Here is a 26,887-nt window from a genome sequence, read left to right on the forward strand (position 1 = left end):
GATAAATTCTGTCCAAAATGCAGCAGATATGAAACACAATCTACATCCTGTCCTCTTTCATCAATGTAAATGTATTCCAAGTGGTGTTTGAGCACTGCTGCATCTTTAAAATGGCTAATCATCTTCTCCAAAAGACATACTCTGTGAAGTTTTACGGCACTGACGCTGACACGTTCAAGAACATTTGGAACTGTAAAATTACTTTAAATTACTATGTTAAGAGTGACTGATGGGATGGGAAGCTAATCTACAGCAAGCGCCCTTGTTCCTCGTCTTTGCATTTCCTTATTTGTTTACCTTCATGAATCCACCCCAACTCAACTTCTCTGGTCAGCGTTTCAACCCCTTTTTTTGTTTTTTTGTGTAAGTTCATTTCTGCTTTGCAGTTGTAGCTATCTCACAGTCACTTTCATGATCTTTATTCACAACAACCATTTGTGGGGGACTCTCTTGTTCCTTTATTTGCACCTTTGTGTTCCAAACAGAAGCGTCTTGCTGCTATTCGATCACCATGGTCGGGATGAAGCAAGCCAGACTGTTGTCATCTGTTTAGGCAGTGACTGTGGCATCAATCGATCAAAACAGAAACAAATGTATGCAAAATTCATCGACATATCCAAACTTAGATTATGTAGACTGCTTCCATTGTGTAATGCAATTGTGTTGCAATCTAAAAATGTTACAAATCATATAAAACACAGAGGACACCTGGAGTGGGGATGAGCATGCAATTGGCCAATGATACAATCACAATACTGGAGTCCAACATTCCCTCTGATATTTGATATGTCTAAGCAAACACACTAAGCCCCTGAGCGATTCCATTTGACCACTTTGAGCAACATCAGACATGTACTGTGGTCAGGTCAGTGTCAGCCATTGAAATTACATGGCTCATTAAAAGATTACAATTACAGCATTTACATTCCCATCAGAACACTTTAAGAGCAATTTTATTCTTTTTTCCAGTGAAAATGTCAACATATTTATATTCATTTGACTACACAAAAAATACATTGCTAACCAAACCAACTATAAACTATCAATTTTCTTAGCCGCTTAGCCGCACAAAGGTCGCGGGATTGCTGGAGCCTATCCCAGCTGTCATCGGGCAGGGGGCAGGGTATACCCTGAACTGGTTGCCAGCCAATCACAGGGGACATGGAGACAAACAAGAGTCGCACTCACAATCACACCTAGGGGCAATTTAGAGTGTCCACTTACTGCATATATTTGGGAAGTGGGAGGAAACTGGAGTGCCCAGAAAAAAACCCACGCAGGCACGGGGACAACATGTAAATTCCACAAAGTCAGGGCCAGGATTGAACCTGGGTCCTCAGAACTGTGAGGCCAACGCTCTACAGCAGTGCTACCGTGCCGCCCAACTAAAAACTATGAAATATAAATTTGAAAAACCGCCTTCATCTTTATTTCATTGATTTTTTAAAATTTACAATAATATCCTCATCTGTTTTTAATGCAGCCCTATGGGGGCACAAACCAGTGCAATCTGTAGGCCGGTCCCAAGCCCGGATAAATGCAGAGGGTTGCGTCAGGAAGGGCATCCGGGGTAAAAACTGTGCCAAACAAATATGAGCGTTCATCTAAAGTAACCCAAACCGGATCGGTCGTGGCCCGGGTTAACAATGCCCGCCCCCGGCACTGCTAACCTGCAGGGCGTCGGTGGAAATTCAGCTACTGTGGGTCGAAGACAAAGAAGAGGAGGAAACTGGATCCATCGTCAAAAGAGGAATGCAAAGAGCCTACAACTGAGTGTAGGGACTTTGAATGTTGGGACTATGACAGGAAAAGCTCAGGAGTTGGTTGACATGATGATTAGGAGAAAGGTTGATATTCTGTGCATCCAAGAGAGCAGGTGGAAAGGTAGTAAGGCTAGAAGTTTAGGAGCAGGGTTTAAATTATTCTACCACGGAGGAGATGGGAAGAGAAATGGAGTAGGGGTTATTTTAAAGGAAGAGCTGCCTAAGAATGTCTTGGAGGTGAAAAGAGTATCAGATCGAGTGATGAGACTAAAATTTGAAATTGAGAGTGTTATGTATGATTTGGTTAGCGGCTATGCCCCACAGGTAGGATGTGACCTAGAGTTGAAAGAGAAATTCTGGAAGGAACTAGATGAAGTAGTTCTGAGCATCCCAAACAGCAAGAGAGTTGTGATTGGTGCAGATTGTAATGGACATATTGGTAAAGGAAACTGGGGTGATGAAGAAGTGATGGGTAAGCACGGCATCAAGGAAAGCAACTTTGAGGGACAGATGGTGGTGGACTTTGCAAAAAGGATAGAGATGGCTGTAGTGAACACTTATTTCCAGAAGAGGGAGGAACATTTAGTGACCTACAAGAGCGGAGGTAGAAGCACGCAGGTGGATTATATTTTGTGCAGACGACGTAATCTGAAGGAGATTACTGACTCTAAAGTAGTGGTAGGGGAGAGTGTAGCTCAACAGCATAGGATGGTGGTGTGTAGGATGACTCTGGTGGTGGGTAGGAAGATTAAGAAGACAAAGGTAGAGCAGAGAACCATGTGGTGGAACCTGAGAAAGGAAGAATGTTGTGCGGCCTTTCGGAAAGAGGTGAGACAGGCTCTCGGTGGACAGCAGAAGCTCCTGGAAGACTGGACTACGACAGCCAAGGTAATCAGAGAGACAGGCAGGAGAGTACTTGGTGTGTCTTCCGGTAGGAAATGGGAGAAGAAGACTTGGTGGTGGAACCCCAAAATACAGTGAGTCATACAAGGAAAGAGATTATCGGAGAAGAAGTGGGATAGTGAGAGGACTGAGGAGAGGCGAAAGGAGTTCATCGAGATGCGACGTAGGGCAAAGGTAGAGGTGGCAAAGGGTAAACAAGAGACATGTGATGACATGTACACCAGGTTGGACGCGAAAGAAGGAGAAAAGGATCTCTACAGGTTGGCCAGACAGAGGGATAAATATGGGAAGGATGTGTAGCAGGTAAGGGTGATTAAGGATAGAGTAGTAGTATGCTAAATAGATGGAAAGAATACTTTGAGAAGTTGATGAATGAAGAAAAATGAGAGAGAAGGAAGAGTTGAAGAGGCAAGTGTGAAGGACCAGGAAGTGGCAATGACTACTAAAGGGGAAGTCAGAAAGGCACTACAAAGGATGAAAAATGGAAAGCTAGTTAGTCCTGATGACATACCGGTGGAGGTATGGAAGCAATTTGGAGAGATGGCTGTGGAGTTTTTGACCAACTTATTCAACAGAATACTAGCAGGCGAAAAGATGCCTGAAGAATGGAGGAAAAGTGTTCTAGTTCCCATTTTTAAGAACAAAGGGGATGTTCAGAGCTGTGGGAACTATAGAGGAATAAAGTTGATGAGCCACACAATGAAGTTTTGGGAAAGAGTAGTAGACTCAGGACAGAAGTAAATATATGCGAGCAACAGTATGGTTTCATGCCTAGAAAGAGTACCACAGATGCATTATTTGCCTTGAGGATGCTAGTGGAAAAGTACAGAGAAGGTCAGAAGGAGCTACATTGTGTCTTTGTGGATCTAGAGAAAGCCTATGACAGAGTACCAAGAGAGGAACTGTGGTACTGCATGTGTAAGTCTGGTGTGGCAGAGAAGTATGTTAAAATAGTACAGGACATGTATTATGGCAGCAGAACAGTGGTGAGGTGTGCCTTCGGTGTGACAGAGGAATTTAAGGTGGAGGTGGGACTGCATCAGGGATCAGCTCTGAGCCCCTTCCTGTTTGCAGTGGTAATGGATAGGCTGACAGATGAGATTAGACTGGACCATGATGTTCGCAGATGATATTGTGATATGCAGTGAAAGCAGGGAGCATGCAGAGGAACAATGAGAAAGATGGAGACATGCACTGAAAAGGAGAGGAATGAAGATTAGCCGAAGTAAAACAGAATGTATGTGCGTGAATGAGAAAAGTGGAGGGGAAGAGTGAGGCTACATGGAGAAGAGATAGCGAGGGTGGACGACTTCAAATATTTAGCGTCAACAATCCAGAGCAATGGTGAGTGTGGTAAGGAAGTGAAGAAACGGGTCCAAGCAGGTTGGAACAGCTGGCGAAAGGTGTCTGGTGTGTTATGTGACAGAAGAGTCTCTGGTAGGATGAAGGGCAAAGTTAACAAAACAGTGGTGAGGCTGGCCATGATGTAGGGATTAGAGGCGGTGGCACTGAAGAAACAACAGGAAGCAGAACTGGAGGTAGCAGAAATGAAGATATTGAGGTTCTCGCTTGGAGTGAGCAGGTTGGATAGGATTAGAAATGAGCTCATTAGAGGGACAGCCAAAGTTGGATGTTTTGGAGACAAGATTCGAGACAGCAGACTTCGATGGTTTGGATATGTTCGGAGGCGAGAGAGTGAGTATATTGGTGGTAGGTTGCTGAGGATGGAGCTGCCAGGCAAAAGGGCGAGAGGAAGACCAAAGAGAAGGTTTATGGATGTGGTGAGGGAAGACATGAGGGCAGTTGGGGTTAGAGAGGAAGATGCAGGAGATAGGCTAAGATGGCAAAAGATGACACGCTGTGGCGACCCCTAACGGGACAAGCCGAAAGGAAAAAAAGAAGAAGATCCTCATCTGTTTTTCTTGGCGTAAAACTGAATTCTTGCTTGCACAATAGCTTTTGCATTGCATGCTGAGAGCTGAATGATGCTCCCAGTTTTAAGGTTAATGTCATTTTTAACGGCCTATGTTTAAAATACAGAATTAGCTTTTGGTGCATTGTATTGTCTGTGCTTTCATCTTAGATGAGGGCTAGCCACGATGGAATTTTAACATTACACACCATCTCATCCTGCACTTTCTAATTTGGCTTTGCAACACATTTTTCAGAGCAGACCTTTCTCGCTCAAAAATGACAACAGTCGCACTCACAATCACGTCCAAGAGGAATTTAGAGTCTCCAATTAATGTTGCATGGTTCTGGTATGTGAGGGGGAAACCAAGTGACCAGAGAAAACCCATGCAGGCACGGGGAGAACATGCAAACTCCACACAGGTGGAGCCGTGATTGAATCTGGGACCTCAGAATTGTGAGGCCAACGTGCCGGCCTTTTGTTGTTGTGTTTTATGAAAGTTTTTTTTTTTTTAAGAAGTTTTTTTTCTTCCAGTTTTCTGCAATGTGAAAGTGTTCCACAATTTATGTTGACGTTTACTGAGAGGCCAACTTTTTCACGTTTCATGTAGTGTTATGCCTATACTGTATTAGACAGCAACGTCTCAAAATCCACAAACTGTGACGTCAAAATGATGTTATAAGCCAAGGGGCAAATACAGATTGAAGTCACTGTTAAGTCGAATTGCCACGAAATCGGGCTTTAGGTCAAAAACGGTGAAACACCTGCAAGCAGAAAATGAAAGACATGTTTGCCCCAATGTGTTCTAAGCGAATTTAATGGATATTCATCTCTGGTTGACAAAAAAAAAAGTGAACATGCCTGGATGTGTTGTTTGGTTCAGCCCATTTTGGCGTCAAAGATAGCATTTCAATAATGTGTGGTCCCTCCTTGTTCGTCAAGAACCGTCTTCTTATCCGAACTTGCGAAGCATGTTTTTGCAAATCACAGCAAAAAAATCATTTACTGTGAAAGGTTCAATCGGAAATGATTTGCGTGCAACTTCGCCATTAAACGTTACAGGAAGCAACCGTCTCATGGTTCGATGCCACAAAAAAAATAACATCAAGACAAAACATTGAGCGCGTCGATGTGGACGACTATTTCCAAGTGAACAAGGTAACGTTAACTTTAAATGTACGTCAGCAAATGGACTTCCTCGTTGATAACCGATTCTGTAGTTTGAATGACTATCTCCAATGGCTGTCTTGGAGCTGAAGAATAAGCTTTGCACCTAAACACATTCCTTTCAACCTATTCACATTTACTGAAAAACGATACTTACTCTGTGTTATTTTGCTTAAGCCAAAGCCATGTTTTTCATTTAAAAATCTTTCTCTGGCACCAACTTGTCAATTGATTTTTGATTATCTGCTGATATCAAATCCTGATTTAAGACCTCGGCAAAGCATTAAGACCAAGCGTATCCTAATTGTCTCAACTGTCAAAGACATTTGCCCTCACTACTTTACAGGCTGTGTTCTGATTAAAATGGGGGTTGTAGAATAAGAAGCACCCTGATTAATTTTATCCATTTTCATCAACTCAGGGAGCTGCCATGTAGCACAATATTACCCCCTGCTGTCGATCAAAAAAATGTGATGGCTGCTCTCGCGTTTGTGTTGCGACTGTCACATGACGAGTAGGGAATAGAAAAGCCAAATATAATAGTCATTTAAATGAGAATACTGTTACTTTAGAATACTGTAATATGACTAAACTAAAAATAAAAAGTAGTCCATCCATTCATCAATCTACCGCATATCTAACGTTGGGTTGCGGGACAGTAGCAGGGACACACAGACGTCTGTCAACCACAAAAATTGGTAAACAGAAAAAATTCTGCTTCAGGGGAAATTATGTTAATAAAAGCATATTTGTATCACCAAGAACCAATTTGCGCCACCGGGAACCATTTGGCCACTATCCATGTTTACCCCACAGCTCATCTGGAGGGATCCTGATGTGTTCCCAGGCCAGTTGAGAGACGTCATACCTGGGGTCTCTTTCCGGTGGGACGTGCCCTGAAAACCTCACTACAGATGCAATGCTGAGGCCACCAAACCGGACCCCTCTATGCCTCGGCCGCACAGACAAATTCTGGCTAGAAAAGTTATTAACAGAATTAGTGACAAAGGGCAGCCTTAGCGGATCCCAACTCTCACTGGAAACGAGTCTGACTTAACTGCTGGAAATGCAGACCAAACTTTGACACAGGGACCGAACAGGCAGTATTGGGGGTTCATTAATCTATAACCCCGAAGCACCCCTCACAGGGGTCTGCGAGGGACATGGTCGCAAGCCTTCTCCATTTCCACAAAACACTTCTAGACTGATTGGGCAAACTTCTATGCACCCTTGAGGATCCGGCCGACGGTGTAGAGTTGTTTCACTGTTCCACGGGACAAAAACCACTTTGCTCCTCCTGAATCTGGGATTTGACTTCGTGACAGACCTTCCTCTCCAGCATCCCCGAATAGACGTTACCAGTGAGGCTGAGGAGTGTGATCTCCCAGTAGTTGGAACACACTCTTCGATCCCCCTTCTTAAAACGTAGGATCCCACCCCAGTCTGTCAGTCCAGAGGCACTATCCCTGATGTCCACGTGATGTTAGAGAGATGTGTCACCTAGGACAGTCCCACAACATCCAGAGCCTTTAGGAACTCCAGGCGAATCTCATCCACCCCCAGGGCCCTGCCACCAAGGAGCTTTTTGACCACCTTGGTGACCTCAACCCCAAAGATTAGGGAGCCCGCCTCAGAGAACCCAGACTCCTCGTGGGAAGGCATGTCGGTGGACTTGAATTTCAATTCAAAAGTACAATATATTTAAACATCCAAGTCGATGTTTTTCCATCACACAACCTTCAGTTTGTCTTGAAGTAACATCCTTGGGCAACATCTTTTTATAGGTTGTCGCTTGATGAGCAAACCTGTTCTTTTGCTAATCACCTCACCCAGTAATGTTAGGTTAAGTGTGGTCTCTTATTCTTACTAAGTTCACGTATGAGCAATTAGGTGCTGTACAACCGGTCTCAAAAAATTGCAGCTTGAATAGACCACATGTATTTTTGTGGAGTCCCAGCCCTTTGTGTGAATGTGATTTTCCGCTTCCTGTTTTCCTGTCAAAGCTATTGATGTTCCATTTGAAATATCTTTGTAACCAAGGGGGATTTTGTCCTTTCCTTTTTTTTTTTTTGTGTCAAAAATCAAACAGTATGATCTTTTCAATTGCGGACAGCTGTAAACAATTACAAATCTTTTTTTAATTATTATTATTTTCAATTCGCAGGAGGCTTTGTCACTTTCTGCTGCGAGTAGTGGGGGTTCATTGTAATTGGCACCATAGGAACGCAGCGTTGTAAATGGAGAATTTTTTGTGCAATTAAATTCTTCGTTTTCAGCATGTTGCCAAGTATACTTGTTCCTTTGGGCCTCCTGTGTGGTATTTGGGTTCCTGTTACCGGAATCGCTGAATGCCAGCAGCGTCCTCTACCGCTGCTGCTTATATCGTTTGACGGCTTCCGAGCCGACTACCTGCAGAGGTTCCCGATGCGGAACCTGAAACTCCTGTACAGTCAAGGGGTCCTGGTGGAGGAGATGACCAATGTCTTCATCACCAAAACCTTTCCCAACCACTACAGCTTGGTGAGTCAGTCTTATTCTGAATTAAGTTGATGAATGCTGAGCTCGAAAATTAAAGTGTAAGGACAAGTGAGGACTAATACAAATGGACATACAAGCCAAATTGGATTGGAATAAATAAATGCTACGGTGATACAAATGGCAACAAGTATTTCAAATAAAAATGAGCTAAAAGCCAATCTAAAATCAGTATGTCTTGAGTTTACTTTTAAAAATGTAAACATTCTGATCAGCCCCCAGTTATCTCATGAAGACAGGAAGCTGCTGCCTCAACACGTTTTTGTTCTCACTTTCAAAATGACTAAAAGGCTACGGCAATAGAACTCCACAAGGGCTGCATGGCTGAAACAATAATAATAATTAAGGTGGAACCATAAAATCCAATAAAAGGATCTGTATACAGGTAACCAATGTAGGCACGTTAATGGTGACATGTAAAATTAAAAAAATTTTGTATAAAAATCCTTAGATCTCTGAAGTGACTGCCCAACCATCAAGTGGGAATAAGAAAAAGTTAACAAATTAATCTTAGATTAACAAGTTAATCTTAATTATCTCCCCATTTCAGAAAATGTCTGCAAGCAATCCATTCTTCTCTCCTGGAGAGTTTCTCAGCCCAAATCATGTGGGGAAAAAACAAATCAAAACACTTTAGAGACGTCCTTGTATCCCTTGAAAAGGACTATACAAATATAAATAATATTTGCTGCTGAATTTTCTGCTACAGCTGTGTATTATCGTCTCAGCTATGGAAATGGATACTGTGCCTCCTGCTAACGTTCTCTAGTGGTATCATGACCAAAAATTGAGCCCTTATGACTGCCACATTTCATTCCGTAGTTTGTGTTTACTAGGCTCTTAGCAGCTAATAAAACTGAGTACTATTTCAAAGGATTAAATAATGTCTGTCTGTCGAAGCACAAACACAGAGGTTTTGTTGTGGTCTATGTCACATCTTAGATCTGTTTGTCCGGTAGAGCTTTAAGAAAATCTAACTCACTGAAAAATTTTTAAAAAGTGTTTTTTTTATTTTTTAAAACGTTTTTTTTATAAAGTGTTACCCAAATATGGTGCCTTTGAAAGTGGTTAGTAGTTACTTACAGAGGTTTAACTACTGCAGCTTTGTGAGCTGTGGGAAAGGCAATTTAAGTGTGCAAAAGATGCCAACTGGTGACTGAGGAAGGGGCATCAGAATGCAATATAAAATCTAGGTTGATGCTTTAGAGATAACCTCAGCAACAATTTCAGTATCAACCAGGGAAAAATTAATCATTTTATTACTTGGAAACACACCCTGTTTTTGCAATTTGAAAATTTTGAGCTAATGTTAATAAAGGTTAATTGAAACTTATCTGGATTGTTAGGTTTGACATGTAAAAAGATGAAGCCATTTTGGATGCATTGACACCACTTTTTTTGAGACAAGTATTCACCTGTTCCAAGTACCTATACTTAACAATTACATTGTCTTGCAAGTCTTGTTCAAAAACAATTTATTTTTCTTGAGCATGGTGCAAATTGTCATTAATGACATTAAAGGGAGACTTTGTCCAAAGTAATAGGAATGGGAGCACACATTAAAAGTTAGGATATGAGGGTTCAGTGTTTCTTTTAATGGCACAGTTATCCACAGATTTCACCACGAAACATCTCTAAAATGGAAAAGTATGATTGAAATTCCTCTCTCGCTCAGACATTCCAATGAGCCCGGCTGGAAAACTGACAGCCAATCAGCGTTTGCCACGCCTGCAGTGCTTTCTTGTTCCGACCCTCCCATTGCTCGTGAATACGTTGCACCGAACAGAGAAGTCCACTATCTGGCATTTTGTGGCCAATTTTTGTATAAAATAATTACAAACAAACAAAACAAAAAGAGCATAATGTACAATGTTCAAGCCTGTGCATTTGAGCCACAATACACACAGGCAGAACTTCACGTGTTGGAGAGGGGGCACGGCACTGACGATGAACAATAAACGCGGAGATTTGTTTGATGCTTTTCTGAGGAGTTGGTTTAGATGTTACAGCAGGGGTGGCCAGACTTTTGTACCCCAATATCTACTTTTCAAGCAGCCAGGCTCTCGTGGTCGACCGGCTGCAGGGGGTGGGGGCGTTCTACGCGTGCATCGCCATAAATGGCAGCTGGGATGTGTTGTGTGCTAAGAGCCAATAATGCGAGTATAACAGCCAGTCAATACTCCATTTTATTACTACTCTCGCCATTGAGCAAACAAAACAAAAATAAAATTGTACAATGTTCAAGCGTTTGAGCCAGAATACACACAGGCGGAACTTGACTTGTTGGAGCATGGACCTCGGAGATAATTCATGTCAATTTTTTGTGTTCTTTCTATCTGCAGTATTCTGACAAAACTGGTAATAGAAATTTGTGGTCATTATATAAAATTATGACATTTCATCTCTACTCCCGTCATTTCCATGTTTTTGAGTATGTAATTGTTGTGCTGTCCTACAGGTGACTGGACTCTATGCGGAGTCTCACGGTATCCTGGCTGGCTCAATGTACGACCCCATCAGCCACAAGCACTTCCACGTGGCCAACGGCAGGGACGCGATGTGGTGGAATGAGGCGACACCTATCTGGATCTCAGCACATCAAGCAGGCTACAAGACAGCGGTAGCCATGTGGCCTGGCTCCGACGTGGCTATCCACAACCAAACGCCCACGCACTTCTTTCCTTACAGCCCTGATGTGAGCTTTCGGGAGCGCTTGGGCAATGTAACAAACTGGTTGCTGGGAAATGAGAAGGTAGCAGCATGTAATATAAGGAAGGTGGCACGGGGGCAGAAGAGGCGGTTTCACTTAATGCGAAGAAGTTGTCTCATTCTAGGAGGAAGGTGTGATGTTTGCAGCGCTCTACTGGGAGGAGCCTGACCGATCAGGACATATATTTGGACCTGAAAATACTTCAGCCATTGGCAAAGTGCTGGAGGAAGTAGGAACCTTTCTTACTTTGGTCACTTCATTATGGAAATATATTGGAAAATATCTATATACAGTATACAGTGAAGAAAATAAGTGACTGTCCATTGTTAGCTACACATCTTATCACAATACCTAGAAGGCTAACCAGTTTAGCTGAATGGTTGAACTTTTAAGACACAGATACAGTGAAGAAAATAAGTATTTGAACACCCTGCTATATTGCAAGTTCTCCCACTTAGAAATCATGGCGTGGTCTGAAATTTTCATCGTCGGTGCATGTACACTGTGAGAGAGATAATCTAAAAAGAAAAATCCAGAAATCACAATGTATGATTTTTTTTTAACGATTTATTTGTGTGATAGAGCTGCAAATAAGTATTTGAACACCTGAGAAAACCAACTTTAATATTTAGTACATTAGCCTTTGTTTTCAATTACAGAGGTCAAATGTTTCCTGTAGTTGTTCACCAGGTTTGCACACACTGCAGGAGGGATTTTGGCCCACTCCTCCACACAGATCTTCTCTAGATCAGACAGGTTTCTGGACTGTCGCTGAGAAACAGAGTTTCAGCTCCCTCAAAAGATTTTCTATTGGGATTAGGTCGGGAGACTGGCTAGGCCACGCCAGAACCTTGATATGCTTCTTATGGAGCCACTCCTTGGTTTTCATGGCTGTGTGCTTGGGGTCATTGTCATGTTGAAAGACCTAGCCACGACCCATCTTCAATGCTCTGACCGAGGGAAAGAAGTTGTTCCCCAAAATCTCACAATACATGCCCGGGGTCATCCTCTCCTTAATACAGTGCAGCCATCCTGTCCCATGTCCAGAAAAACACCCCCAAAAGCATGATGCCACCACCCCTATTCTTCACAGTAGGGATAGTGTTCGTGGGATGCAACTCATCATTCATCATCCTCAAAACAAAAACTTCCATTTTGGTCTCATCTGACCACAAAACCTTCTCCCATGACTCCTCTGTATCATCCAAATGGTCATTGGCAAACTTAAGACGGGCCTTGACATGTGCTGGTTTAACAAGGGGAACCTTCCGTGCCATGCATGATTTCAAACAATGACGTCTTAGTGTATTACTAATAGTCACCTTGGAAACAGCGGTCCCAACTCTTTTCAGGTCATTGACCAAGTCCTGTCTTGTAGTCCTGGGCTGATTCCTCACCTTTCTAAGGATCATTGACACCCCACGGGGTGATATCTTGTGACCTAAACCCAATAGAAAATCTTTGGAGGGAGCTGAAAGTCCGTGTTTCTCAGCATCAGCCCAGAAACCTTTCTGATCTAGAGATCTGGGTAAAGGAGTGGGACAAAATCCCTCCTGCAGTGCGTGCAAACCTGGTGAACAACTACAGGAAACATTTGACCTCTGTAATTGCAAACAAAGGCTACTGTACCAAATATGAATGTTGGTTTTCTCAGGTGTTCAAATACTTATTTGCAGCTGTATCACACAAATAAATCGTTAAAAAAAAGTCATACATTGTGATTTCTGGATTTTTCTTTTTAGATTATCTCTCTCAGTGGACATGCACCTACGATGAAAATTTCAGACCCCTCCATGATTTGTAAGCGGGAGAACTTGGAATATATCAGGGTGTTCAAATACTTATTTTCTTCACTGTATTTGTGTCTTAAAAGTTCAACCATTCATCTAAACTGGTTACCCTTCTAGGTCATGTGATAAGATGGTTTGATATTTTTCCACATTGAATCAAATGCTACGGTCCTGCTTGCAGGTTGATGACAACATCGGCCTGCTGATGTCAGAACTGAAGCGGACGGGCCTGTGGGGTCGCGTGAACGTACTGGTGACCAGTGACCACGGCATGGCTCAGTGCTCGGCTGATCGCCTCATACGACTGGATGACTGCTTGCACCCCGACAACTACACGCTGGTGGACCTGACTCCTGTTGCTGCTCTCATCCCAAACAATAGTAAGTCGCCACGTTTAGCGTTTGACGACAGCACATGTCGCACTGCAGCTTGTTGCTGGCATGAATGTACAGTGTATCCTGTTTCTGTGTTTTCTTAGAGCCAGAGGCTGTCTTTGCACTGCTTGCCAACTGTCACACCCATATGACTGCCTATTTAAAGGAGGCCATCCCAGAAAGTTTGCACTACCGCAACAATGAACGCATCCAGCCCATCATACTGATTGCTGATGAGGGATGGACTATAATACAGCGAGGGAACAAACTCCCTAGACGTATGACCCCAAATGAGGCCTTGTGTTTATTTTATTTTTTAGGGGGATTAATTTTTTTTCCCCCCTCCCTTCCCTCAGTGGGTGATCACGGCTACAACAACTCCTTACCCAGCATGCACCCATTCATGGCAGCTTGGGGGCCCAGCTTCCGGAATGGCTACCGACTGGAGACTTTGCAGAGTGTAGACCTTTACCCTCTCATGTGCCACCTACTGGCTTTGACCCCGCAGCCCAACAATGGTACCCTGGTCAAGGCTCGCTGTATGCTTGTGGCTGAATGCTGGCAGGATGGTCTGGCGCTCATGGGTTTGGTGATGGGTGTCTTAATTGTGCTCGCTACTATACCCGGTAAGTATGAGTAGCGATAACCGTATGCTAATATACTGATTTGATGCTTTGTAAGATGCGGGAAGTGAAACATCCCGCGATTTGTTTGTCCGCAGTTCTCTTAAAGCTGATGGCCCGCCGGCTACGACCTTCCACTTCCAGAGCATTCCGCAGAGTTCTAGTAGACCATGCCAATGATGAAGAGGAATCCCTGCTGGAATAACTTCTCTCGAGCTTTACCTGCTCATGCACTTTACCCCCACTCAGATGGAACAAGCAATCACATTTGGAGCAACTGGCTGTGACTTAAAATGCTGCTTGAGAAAATGTGAAATGAAGAAGTTAAACCTGTATGGTAGACACTTTTTGCAGTAGACGGCAGATTTAAACCAGTTAGTCTTCATATTCACGATGCAGCTGTTTGTTTTCCCTCTTTTCCTTAAGACAAGACAAACAAGAAATCATGACAGACTTCCAAGATTCAGGGTGTGGAGATAACACACAAAATGATGGCAGGAATAATGGGGTAATCAATCAATCTAAAAAAAAAGATTTTGAATTAACAGATTCATGCAAAAGATTAGGTTTTTTTTTTTTTGGGTCAGGTTGATTTAAATTCAGCTCTCGTTCTGTTTTATTTTTCTATTTTTCTTACTGCTTTTATTCAGCAGAGGGGGTCAATAGCTCAAGTGTGCAATCATTAAGGCAAGCTCTTCTTCAACCCTTCACACCAAGTACCACATTCAATTCTGAACACTCCAATCACTGACCAAAAGTAAAATATGGTAGTGTACTAGGTGTAAGTGTTCATGAAAATTACGTTGGTAGTCAGTATATAATCATGCTCAGTTTGAACATTTAACAATGCACCCAAGTAGAGGAAAGGTGTTTTACAATGTCAAGTACAGCTACAATAAGATATCGCAGGGATGCTTGAAATTATTATGCGGTAAGTCATATAATAATGAAGTGGCATTGATATATGTTGCACAATTCCGTGCAATAAAAAGCTCAGTAATCAGAAGTGGCACCGATTAGCGGTCAAATTGGTCTTTTTTTTTTTCTGAAGTACTGAAATCGTTTTCTCAGGGATTTATGTAGGTACAGATGATACCAAAGTACAATGAGTAGAAAAAAGACTTAAACCCTTTTCTCTTTTTTTTTTATTTGTATTTCTGTTCTGTAGTACTTGTCCCATTCTTTAAGAACTGCCAGACATGCCAAATGACTTAGGACTTTCTAGTGGTCTTCTAAGCTTCCCATCCTTATCAGTAGCCATTGAGTGAGGATGGTCTTGGTTTCGATGGTGGAATATGGTAGTTTGTAAAATATGATATGGCTTGGAATGTGTGTCTAACCTTTTGTAATGTTGATTTTTGTCTTTTGCACGCTTAAAATGTTGGATCCTGTTTTTGTTGTTGGTGTGGTGGTGGTGTGGGGGTACGTCGGGAGGAATTTTCATGCCTGTAAGAGATTACAGCAATGACATGAGATTGTTAGTCAATAAACTCCCTTTTTTTGCTTGACTCAAAGAGGAGAAAAATGACAAATATTTTGAAAAATTAATTCATATTTCTTTATTATATACTCCCCCCATCGCAGTCACAACAAACAATACAGTAACAAAATGGAAGTACTGTACTGCATAAAACAATACTGACAAAACTTTGAAAATTCAAACCAACTGTTTCCATATATTTAACATTATTTTGTCATCTTTATTGTAAATAGACTTTTATTTTCAGGAGGTATTGTAAGAAAAATAAAATTTCTAAAACTGGCCACACTGAGCCAGATGTGAAAATATTCAACTCTTTCCCAGAATGGTTTGACACAATTGTAGACATAAAGAAACCAGCGAGCTACAACAAATGGTTGTGTCTCTGGTTTCCACTGAGACGTTTGGTGAGTTTGGGGATTTCTCCCCGAAGACAGTTTGGTTCCTGAATGATGGTGAAGTATTAAGCATTAAAATTAAACATGGCTGATGACTTGACTCATCACTTAACTTGCTCCTGTACAGATAATGCAAGCAAGGCTTCTACTTTATCCCCGATATAATGACACTGCATGGCCAATGATTAAATCAAAATCCAGTTTCTATGCTTGATCTAACTGAAAAGTACAATAAATGAAAATGCTTTTCTTTTTTTGCATGTGAAAGAATATACCAACTCCCACTTTGGCAAAAGCCTTTGTAAAACTTAATCATGCGGACTGACACTATCTGTCATTGTGCTTCTATTTAGGACAACAATGTGGCATGGACTCCTACACAAACAGTACTTTTCTCTCACCAAACATTCTGGATACTTATAGAGAACATTTACTAGCCTTGGATTGAGCAATCTAGATGTAAACTCAGGCCACATTGAGGAAACTAATGAGTTTACAGAAAAAAAAGCTTTTTACAATCAAAATGCCACAAGAAATCAAATCTATTTTAGCACAGTGTCTACAGTTACTTATTTTCAAGCTAAAAACCACAGCAGCAAAGCATGACCCCCCCCCCCCTTCCACTCCCCCATCAAATCCTTTCAACCTGATATTAAACTATAGTGGGTGATGATACTTTCCCAACTATGGAATAATCTTGTTGATTGATTTAAAAAAATGTGAATGACAACCGCACGCATATCCTCACATGTCGGTATCACACTTTGCAGACCCTGATAGTGGAACATTTAAGTACATTTACTGTTATGTACGCGCAAAATAAAAGTTCTCTTCCTTCATAATAGAATGCACATTCCTCAGTTGGGAGATCTCTGTTGTTCCCAGTTGTTTTAAAATGTCTCCCAACTAATTTGAAAACATTCCAAATCAGCCGACTGTATAAAAAAATAGATCGACAAATGATTACAAATGCAAAAAAAAAAAGAGAAAAATGGACACCACTTCATCCTCACTTGCACCGCATGCATCATACAAAAAAAAAGGAATGAAATGAAAATTTAATGGTGCTCCGAACCTTTGTGTGTTATCTTGCATAGCTGTGAATGTGAAGCCATACAAGAAAGAAAAACTGTAATGAAACGGAGAAAACTTTTGCACATACAATGATGGAGAGTCGCCCGAAGCGAGACAAAAAAGCAATGAGGCGGCGATACCTGAGGCTACAATTAAGTCTGAGTACCACATGCAAAGCAGGACACACACTACATACACTTCAGAACAATTTGGACATCCACCACAATGGAGCTGGTATTTAGGAGGTTTTCAAAAATCATGGTCTTTTACCATTCAAGAATTACATACATTTCATATTATAGTACATCTACATAATGTATAGTACCGCTAACATTCATAGGATCAGAAGACAAAACGAATGACAGCACAGAAAGCCATGAATATCAGCAGTTGTAGGTATTGTCAGAATGTACAATCAATAAATGCCTTCACACTATTTTTCTGTATATTTGTAATCCAAGTCAAAGATACATTTGAGTTGCCTCACAATTAAAACTTTTTTTTTTTTTTAAATCCTGATGTAAATTCTCTACAACCCCTGGAGACAGTCATGAACAGGAAACTTGCCCCCCCCCCCCAAAAAAAAAAAAAAACCTTAGCAAACAGACTTACAATTTGTATCAGAATGACGACATTAGAAAATTGTGACGGTTAAGAGTCTGAAAATCATCACCTGAAGCAACCACACATCCTGTGACATGGACACATGCAGCTGCCAGTGGAACTGGGTCACCGGTGATGTTAGGTGGGCAGCACTTTATGCTTGACTTCGTAGTACTGTATGGATAAACAGTGGGCCATATGTACTGGAAAAAGCAACTCAAGACTTTCTAAAGACAAAGAAACAGAAGGATCTGCAACACCCAAGTCAGTCATGCGATCTCAAGCCAAGACAGTGTGTTTGTGCGTGGTATTACGTCAGTTGCCCAAACACTTGTGAATGTGATAATGTGAAAAATGGCTGCAACTCATGAATGGTAAACTGCCATTTTGTGTGTGTGTGAAACCTCTTCAATCAAAACAGAAAAGTGACAGTACTTTTTGGTTGTGTCAGACCTGATTTGCCTGTGAAACACCTGATTGGCTGGAGCTCTGGAGGTGGTGGAGTGGTACTGTAGTTATGGCGGCTGCTTCGTATGTGAACATAGCACCCATGAAACTCTTAAAAATAAGCAGTTCACACTCTACAACATGAATTCCTGTCTGTTTTTTTTTTTCGACGGCACATTTTGTTGTGTTTGTATACAGTGCCCCCTTACCCCTCGTACAGTTCCTGCCCATAGGAGTGTGTATAGCACCGACGCCTCCTGGATTTTCCCTTCAAAGATGTCCGTATCCACTCCTGCCGAGTGAATGAGGCAGGCTTCAGTGAGTGTTGGAGCTCACTACACATATTTGGCAAAATTCTCCATCACACACCGCAACCAGGACAATGCAAAAACCAAGCCATCGTCACTTGATAGCACCATGAGACTGTTTTCCTAAATTGTAAAGGGGTCAGGTGTTACTTTACTGTATCTGTATGTCTGTTCAAGAGGTGAGGTCAGGATACATCCCAGGTTATCACTGTATTACACTACTTTCACTGTATGCATGAACAAATTAGCACCATGCTGTACAGGACACACAGTTGTGTGTGTGTGTGTGTTGTGAGTGGGTTAACTAAGCACATCTCCCTGCAATGAGAGAGTTGCATAGCAGTGGTCCAAGTGGCTGCAGCCTTATGGCCACAAACTGAAGGCAGTACTCAAGTTGCACCAGAAAATCCAAAGTGACAATCTGCCCTTTTTGCTCCTTAATGATGCATGCTTATGAAGTGTGTGTGTTACATATTTGCACATACTGTAAGCGTATGAGCTATTGCATCTTCCCCTCGACTAACCTACTCATCTGTTGGCAGCAAATGAACTGTAGCACCACAGAAAGTAGTGTAAACTATCTCATTGGTAGTTTGTAGATTTCAAATCAGCTGCAATCCCAACTGTATTTCCATCGGGCACATCAAGGTATCTGGCAACATAAATTTGTAAGGCAGATAAACTCCAAAGCAGAAAGGGAATAAAAACAAGGAAAGAAAAGTGCATTATATCTATACTCGTACACCATCATAATGAACATTCATATAATAATTAATCAGAAAAACATGTAGAATCACAAATTCCTTCTACAATTTGTATGGAAGAGATTTGGAATTTCCAATGAATCCAAATGTTTTTGTCCCCCCCCCTATAGTTATTTAATTACAAGGTTAATCTTCCCAGTAAACCTTGTTTTTTGATTCTCATTCAACCAGTATACATTTGGTCAGGTTTAGCCATCATAAACAAAAAGTCGCTCAAGGTTCACCATCAAAATTCCGGGTTCATTTGACTCTGTAGCTCTTTTTTATGCTCTGTACGTTCCCAAGACAGCAGCGAAATAACGCTTGCATGTGTGTGCGTTACGTGCGTGTGCATATGTGTAATGCCTAAAGTAAACGTTTACCCTGTTTGATGCCAGAAGGCTTCCCCAACCAACCCCAGCCCTCAATCCAAAGCCTCACAACGTGTTAACGCGGGGCCCTGATGACGGGATCGAGACATTACAAATATTCTATTTACAGTACGTTTTGACTCCTGCCAATGTAACAGATTGGATTACAGGAAAAACAAACAGTGAAAAATAAAAATCATAGCTTAGCTGTAGGTGTCTATAGATGAGTGGATAGTCTTGTCTGTCAAAATTAGAAAACACGGATAAGGAAAATTATTCATGAGAATAGTCTTGCATTTGCTCATGGTGAAATTCTGTTTCTTTTAGGTAAATGTCAATCTTATTACTCACAAATTACCGTAGATCCTATTTTAGACATTAACTCTTATAATGATAACAGGAAGGGGAGAGAACAAATTTTCTCTCTCCATCTGTGATTATTCATAGTACTTGTTTGTTGACAACAAAATTAAGCATTTTCCTTCACTTTAAATACATGCTAACATTTGCAGTTTATCGTTATCTCTTGTTACGAGCCTAATCTACAGCTCAAGTCCTTGGAATTTCTCAAACTGTCCCAAAATCCAGCAAACTGGGGGGATGTTGAAAGCCATATCGAGCTTGTGCACGTGACGTCACCGTTTTCACAGCACCATATTGCCGGTCAAATGCTTATGACCATGCTAACCTGAGAACGCCAGATTCCGTCAGAACTCAGAAGCTAAACGGGTTTGGCCCTGGTTAGTACATGGATGGGAGACCGCCTGGGAATACCAGGTGCTGTAAGCGTCTCTCCCCAGCTAAATCCAGAGGGGTTGCGTCAGGAAGGGCATCCGGCGTAAAAATGTGCCAAACAAATATGCGTTCATCTAAAGATAACACGCTGTGGCGACCCCTAACGGGACAAGCCGAAAGGAAAAGAAGCTATTGCTGGTCAAACAGAGCTGCTCGACATTGAACTGGAGGAGAATATTTACACTACCCAAGACCTGTTGTGCTGTTGGTTATCACAACAGACGAGACAGATATTCAGAGATCATTCTATGGAACGCCATCTGAAAAGACCAGAAAATATCAATGGATTTCGGCAATTAAATGTGATGGATGGTGCCCAACCAAAATATACACACGCCTATGTAGTGATCGCTTCATTTCAAGTAGGAATTATTCTTTTCAATCTCATATTACCAAAAAGTATTTATAAGGCCAAGTTGACTCATTTGAGAATGATGCGTGTTAAAAAAAAAAACTGTCTGTTGCAGAGGTTTACGGAGGTTAAGTGTGACCGCAATCGCTTTCATGTACATTCCTTAGAGACGACATTGTCCTCTTTTTTTTTTCAGTCATAGTTAATGAATCCGAGTTTGTGTAAAACCAGGGGTCATTTATTTAAATATTGGTATTTTTATTGAATACTAGCTGAAAGGATCGATGGATTCCGCCAAAGGTTAACATGTCGTCCAACATACTTCCATGTTCACAAGCCGTCAAAACCGTTGCTATGTGAGATTTATTCCTGATGAGAACAGATCCAGCAACAAAGTATTCTTATGCGTCCAGACTTTTATACACTTTCAAACTTTTCCGTGTAAATCTTGATGACTTACTCACCATATCCATGTGTATATCCAGTTGTCCAAGACAGGCGAAAGTGAATTAACAGTCCAATTTCTTATTGGTGAAAACATCGATTTGGCATTAAATACGGGTCCTCTACGCCGAGTTTATAAGTTTTTCCACGTACCGTCGTTTATTTTCACCTTCTAAATGTCTGATGGTATCGGACAAGACTCAGACTTAGCTTGACCGGCAATATGGCGAGGTAAACAAAAGTCACGTGATTTTATGATGTAGGTGCACGAGCTCTATACATGTAATTAAGATTACCATTTTATTAACTACTGCGGCTGATTTGTGTTGACTTGACCTAATTCCTCAAATAATTCAACCCCGCAGTGTAAAATCAATTTCCTCTTTTCAGTGTCTCATTGCTGTTGAGAAATTAGTACATTTGTGTGTGATATAACGTAAACAATCTGTAGCATATGGATCTGGTATAAAATATGCTCACGGTTCTGGAGCTCCAACACAGATGAACGGTGCTAGTTGCAAATAGAGAGGAGGAGATTTCAGACTCTCAATGAGGCAGCTTGTTGAGTCAGGGTCAAGGGACTCGCAGGTTGAAGGTACTCGCAAGGTATGTGTGTGTTTTTGTGAGGGTGTGTGCATTAAAATGTGCCAGAATGGTTTTGTGGCTCTGTGCTTATACCAAGTGCGACGTGTTTCTTATTCATCAGTGAACTTTTAACTTTGAAGACAAACATTTCTCTTCACAGTGTGTGTGTGTATCAAAGTGAAGACTCATATTGTAGAAGTTCATACAGCAGGGGTCCATCACGGTAGCGGATGCCCACAGCGGCCGGTGTGATGTACTGCAGGATGTTTATAGTCCTCCGCAGGCGCCGGTCAACGTAGTGGGCGTCCCACGCCGGGTAACGCTTCCTGGGCATGTCGATCTTTATAAATGGGCCCTCAGGTTTGGAAGTGGGGGGCACTGACCTGACCTGGAAGACGGGAAGACATGTTTCAGCCACATCCTCATCTGTCTGGGACTTGGTCATGTGGGCAGGGGTAGGTGGGGCAGTAGGCGGTGCAGAAGGGGGAAGGGGAAGACCCCATAGCAGTTGGGCGCAGCAGGAGGAGGCGGGGCTCGGCTGGAGGTGGGCAGTCGCGGGGTGCAGGAAGCCGTAGTACAACAGCATCACCAGGACGCCGCCAGCAAACGTTAAGTAGACGCCGCACAATGCCGGCATGGCGTATGAGTCGGTCAGTACAGGGTCCCTGTAGGTGTACCTGCATGGATACACAATCGGGTTAGTACTAGCTTGAGCTCGCTCAATAATTTTGGTGTATTTGGGGTTGCCATTTCAATTTGAGTGGCTGCATCTGTAGAAATATTGAAATCTTGTCTCGTGACTTATTTATACATTCTGATATTTTGTTAAACCACACCTGGTCTGCAGCATGATTTGGATCCATTGTCTTTATTTGATGGATATTAGATTTTTGTCCAGTCAGATTTCAGCCTCTATGTGCTGCCTTGTCAATCATATTTCAACTTCTCCTCCAGTGTTTAGTTATCTGGCCCAAAATAGCATCAGCATTTCCAATCCTCGGATTGGATGGTCAGAGCAACCCAAGTTTGACTAGAAAAACACGTCTGTAGCTGTCTGTAGACATGAATACATTTCTTACTCCACATTTATTTTATTAAAATAACTAAGGTTATTAACTAAATATATGTAAACTGAGCGGGACGGTAGTACAGCTCTAGAGGGTTCGCCTCACAGTTCTGAGTTCAGCTATTCAAATTTAGCAAATAAAATTCAATTTCACATTGTCATTATCAGATGTGTGAAATGTCAAATCAAATTGGATTGTGTTTTACTTATCCAAAACGATTACATTTAAGTGTCAAAATGATTTCACAGGGGCTCATTTTTAAGCATGGGTAGAGTTCTGCTAATGTCTAATAATGCCTGATCAGACCATGTCACTCTAATTCTATTTCTTTTACTCACCACAGGCCCGTGAGGATGGTGTTCTCGGCCAACACCACAGTATAGTAGGTAATCATTCTGTGTCGTGTCTGGCCCTCCTTCACGTTAAACCAGCAGAAGATGTAGACAATGCCCACCACCATGTTGAAAAGCACCTCTTCCCATTTGGACATGCAGAAATCGGTGCCCCCGTGCACCACCCAGAAGGCCATGGCCGACCAGTGGACCACCACAAAGATGCCAAAGTAGATATGAAAGAGTGAGGCAAAAAGGGCAAGTGAGAGGACGCGGGATGAGATGGTGAAGAGACGCCAGAAGAGGTGCAGCAGGGCACCACGGTAGCTCATGCTGCGCTGGTCGTCACGCGAGTCCCGCAGCAGTTTGTGGTAGGATGCCAAGACCCAGGCGAGAGACAGGAGGGAAGCGAGGGAGGAGATGCCTGCAGGGAGACAGACGAGACTCATGCTTCATTTCCTCTGATCAGCTAAATCCTTTTGAAGCAAACTTTGGAGAAACTTCAAGTGAGCTGCCACAAAGTAGGTTGAGCCAGTCGAGGGTATCCTTACCTTCAATTATTGAAAGATGTACAAAGGTCACACAGTGGGCAATTATTAGGGCTGTCAAAGTTAAAGCATTACGACGAATCACAAAAAAAAAAAAAAAAAGATCAATCATCTATTAACACATGAATCACAATTTATTTGAATCACATACATGCTGCTTTCCCTTAAAGTGCCACTGACATCCCTATCTACATTTTAAAATAGATATTGTTATGAAAACTACATATATTATTCACTTCAATGTCTATACGTTTTTTTGCAGTAGCGGGCTCAAGTGTTTATATTGGTTTATGCCTATTGTACCGGTGAAAAATTACTTGTTTTTTCTGCATGTTAGCCAAAATGCCGGCTCATCGTATTGCTGGATTTTGCTCGAACTCTCGGGAGGATGGATTCACTCTTGACACTTTTCCAAAACACCCGGTTCGTCGTGAAAAATGGATTGCACAGATGCAAAGGATGAGAGCTTTGTGGGTTCTAAATGACAGGTACGTGTGGACAGAGCTATTAAAAAAATAATAATAATAGTTGTGGGGGACTAATTTGTCTCACGGTTTATAGCATATGTTACGTGTGAATTTAGAATAATTCCCCTTGGTCAAAACGGCAACATATAACAAGGCACTTGTATTGTGTTTAAGAAAATGTCATCACACACAACACAATACAGCACAAAACAATAACAAAATAGAAGTACAAAGTTTAGTAGCATGTAACATGAGCTAACTAGCTAACTAGACGTATAGTCACCAAACTCGAACAGCTTCTCCGAAAGCAGCAATCATACAATGCTCTGTCCGCGTCCAACGACGTAATCCTTCATAAAGTATGCCAGCGTCGTTGTTGTCCACAGGCGGATGGCCGGGTGTGAGCCTTGATGTGGAGGTGGTTTTTGGACGCGTGTCGGGAGGAGAAAGGAACTCTCCCCTCACCGGCCACCGGTGTCTGGGCACTAGTTACTTCACCCGGCATGGGTCCTCCTGAGTACGCTACATACACAAGTCATTTTTAATAATTTCTCGTCCTCCTCGTTCATCTGTTGGGGAGTCTCTCTCAGTTAGAAGTGTTCCGGAGATCGTCTAATTATGGCTCAAAACGATAAGGTAAAATGGCCCCGGCTTCTGAGCTGTTCTCTTCTTCAAAAAAAGAGCTTTAGTCTAGAAGGGGCGTCAGAAAATTACGAAAAGCTCTCTTGTTGATCTGCCATCGCAGGTGGCTCAGCGCGTTTCTATAGCGACTGTCCTAGTGTAAAATCTGTAAATGACGTAGCAGGCAATATGGCTACCACTGGGATGTCGAGTGAGACTTTCGCAACTTTGCGCATGAATGCTCTTTGCAATTTTTTTTTCATCTAGACAGTGAAGTGAATAATATTATATGAAGTTTTCAGAACAATATCAATTTTAAAATAGGGATGTCGGTTGAGCTTTAAATTATCATGACGCAGATCTTTTGTTAGAGAGAAGGATTACGTCGTCCCTCCCAACTATTGTTTTTTTAATAGCTCTATACACACCTTCCTGTCTTTTGGAACCCACAAAGCTATCGTCTGTTGCACCTGTGCAATAAATCTTTCACAACGAACCAGATCTTTTGGAAACGTGTGAAGAGCGAATCCATCTTCTCGAGTGTTCGAGCAATATCCAGCAATACAACAAGATGGCATTTTGGCTAACACACAGGAAAAACAGCTACACTTTCCTGTCAGTAAAACTGGTATAAACACACGAACCTGCCAGTGTGGGCATCTGTAAAAAACGCTGCTTCTTTTCCAAAACGAATGCATCGAGAGGATTTTCATGGCGGGAAATGCAAAAATTCATATACAACAACATCATGATGTATGGTGAAAAAATGGATGGGTCCATTCTGGCTGCCTTTTTTAAAATTAAAAACATACTAAAAATCATGCTTTAAGTGTCGGTAGCACTTTAAGCGTGGGTGGATATGGAAATGCGGTGCAGATTACTTGAAGGTGAATGATCATCACATCAATGCAATGGTTAAAACGCTGCACAGATAAGTAAGGACACTCCCATCGTGTGCTCGGCAGCAGATTTTGTTATTAAAGTCACCCCCATGGGACTTGAAAAAAAACAAATACAAAGACAATTTGTATATAGTGTAGAGCTAAACACTCTTTCCATTGAAGCGCAACCAATTTAAAATACCATTTTAAAGCTAAATATGGTACTATGTGGTATATTTGGCAACTGTGATTCATTGCGATTAATATAAATTCAAACGTGTGATTAATCAGATTTAAATAATTAATTGATTGACAACCCAAGTAATTATTGGACATTACAAAATCAAAGGTTCACTTTTGTGATCATCTGAGCGTATCATGTTTCAAGACATTGCTCTATGTATTCATGCATCCATTCATCTATTCTCTAAGCCGCTTATCCTCACGAGGGTCGTGGGGAGTGCAGGAGCCGATCCCAGCTATTAACGGGCAGGAGGCGGGGTACACCCTGAACTGGTTGCTAGCCAATTGCAGGGCACATGGAGACAAAGAGCCGCACTCACAATCACACCTCGGGGCAATTTAGAGTGTCCAATTAATGTTGCCTGTTTTTGGGATGTGGGAGAAAACCGGAGTGTCCGGAGAAAACCCATGCAGGGACTGGGAGAACATGCAAACTCCGCACAGGCGGGTCCGGCATTGAACCCGGGACCTCACAACTGTAAGGCCAACGCTTTCGAGCTGAACCGCCGTGCCGTATGTATTATTATCAATATCAAGATTTTTTTCCGCTTCACAACAGTTCTTCCAAAAATATAATCACAATCACAGTAATGATTATCAAGGACAGTCTCATATGAGTTCCCTTCATTTTTAAAAATATTAAACTTGTTGAAACTACATATCTGTACATGATATGATGTGGATTTTGTCTTTGGTTTTAAATACCAAATTTGGTTTACTGTTGTACAATTTTAATGTTTCAGGTAGTGTGGCTGTTATACAGGTTGCACATATTCCTTTTGTGTGATGACTAACACGAGTGAGTGGGTGACTCCACAAATGATACATTTCCTGAATGATTAATGAAGAGGGGGCTGATAACTCACCGGCACCCTGAACACTTTGGATGACCGTGCTTTCCTGAATAAAACACAATTAAAATCCTAAAAGGAGCCGCATCGCCACCCAAATTAGTGAGCACAATGTGTGCAGATTGATAATTTGAATATCTTCTGTTGTGTGCACTCATTTTGTGCCCCATGTAAACACGTCATCTCATCCACCTACATTGTAGCGTCTCTGCACGATTCTCCTGGATCATGATGCACAGCTGCAGGACCAGCTGAGGCGCCGACTCCAGGAAAGTCTCCAGCAGCCGAAGCATGTTGACATCTGCATACTCGAACATCATAGCCCAGTACCAGCGGCGCTGGTGCTCCTTCTGGTGACGGGACATGAGGCCGAGGTAGAGTGTCCTGATGTACCTGCAACAATCATAGGGAATTAATAAATGTAGTAAATCCATTGAGAACTAAAATACACCTTCACCAGTTAATCTACACACGCACAGATAAAAAAACCCAACCTTTTC

At 42.0% G+C, this 26,887-nt stretch overlaps 2 protein-coding genes and 1 pseudogene across 6 annotated transcripts in view; 2 read left to right on the forward strand and 1 right to left on the reverse strand.

Moving 5' to 3' along the window:
* Positions 1–5,358: 5,358 nt before the first annotated feature.
* Positions 5,359–17,294, forward strand: enpp4 (ectonucleotide pyrophosphatase/phosphodiesterase 4). Its single transcript, XM_061802584.1, has 8 exons — positions 5,359–5,736; positions 8,022–8,265; positions 10,739–11,032; positions 11,115–11,219; positions 12,962–13,160; positions 13,259–13,432; positions 13,511–13,780; positions 13,876–17,294. Exons 2-8 carry the CDS (start codon positions 8,023–8,025, stop codon positions 13,980–13,982), a joined length of 1,392 nt encoding a protein of 463 aa, XP_061658568.1. The 5' UTR covers positions 5,359–5,736; position 8,022; the 3' UTR covers positions 13,983–17,294.
* The window catches only part of xkr6a (XK, Kell blood group complex subunit-related family, member 6a), a 34,366-nt gene continuing 22,608 nt past the window's right edge, over positions 15,130–26,887 (reverse strand). For 2 of the 5 annotated variants that reach the window (XM_061802563.1, XM_061802548.1), the window contains 3 exons: positions 26,584–26,780; positions 22,783–23,200; positions 17,331–22,054 (listed from right to left, as the gene is read on the reverse strand). In XM_061802563.1, the coding sequence (XP_061658547.1) occupies positions 21,550–22,054; positions 22,783–23,200; positions 26,584–26,780 (1,120 nt within the window). In that variant the 3' untranslated portion in view covers positions 17,331–21,549. Of the gene's footprint in view, positions 15,224–17,330; positions 22,055–22,782; positions 23,201–26,583; positions 26,781–26,887 lie in introns of those variants that run through there. The other 3 variants (XR_009792410.1, XR_009792411.1, XM_061802572.1) reach the window with 3 other exon arrangements.
* On the forward strand, positions 19,872–19,990 carry LOC133497345 (5S ribosomal RNA; annotated as a pseudogene).

This window comes from Syngnathoides biaculeatus, chromosome 2 (assembly GCF_019802595.1).
Source record: "Syngnathoides biaculeatus isolate LvHL_M chromosome 2, ASM1980259v1, whole genome shotgun sequence".
In the NCBI taxonomy this organism is placed as follows: Eukaryota; Metazoa; Chordata; class Actinopteri; order Syngnathiformes; family Syngnathidae; genus Syngnathoides; species Syngnathoides biaculeatus.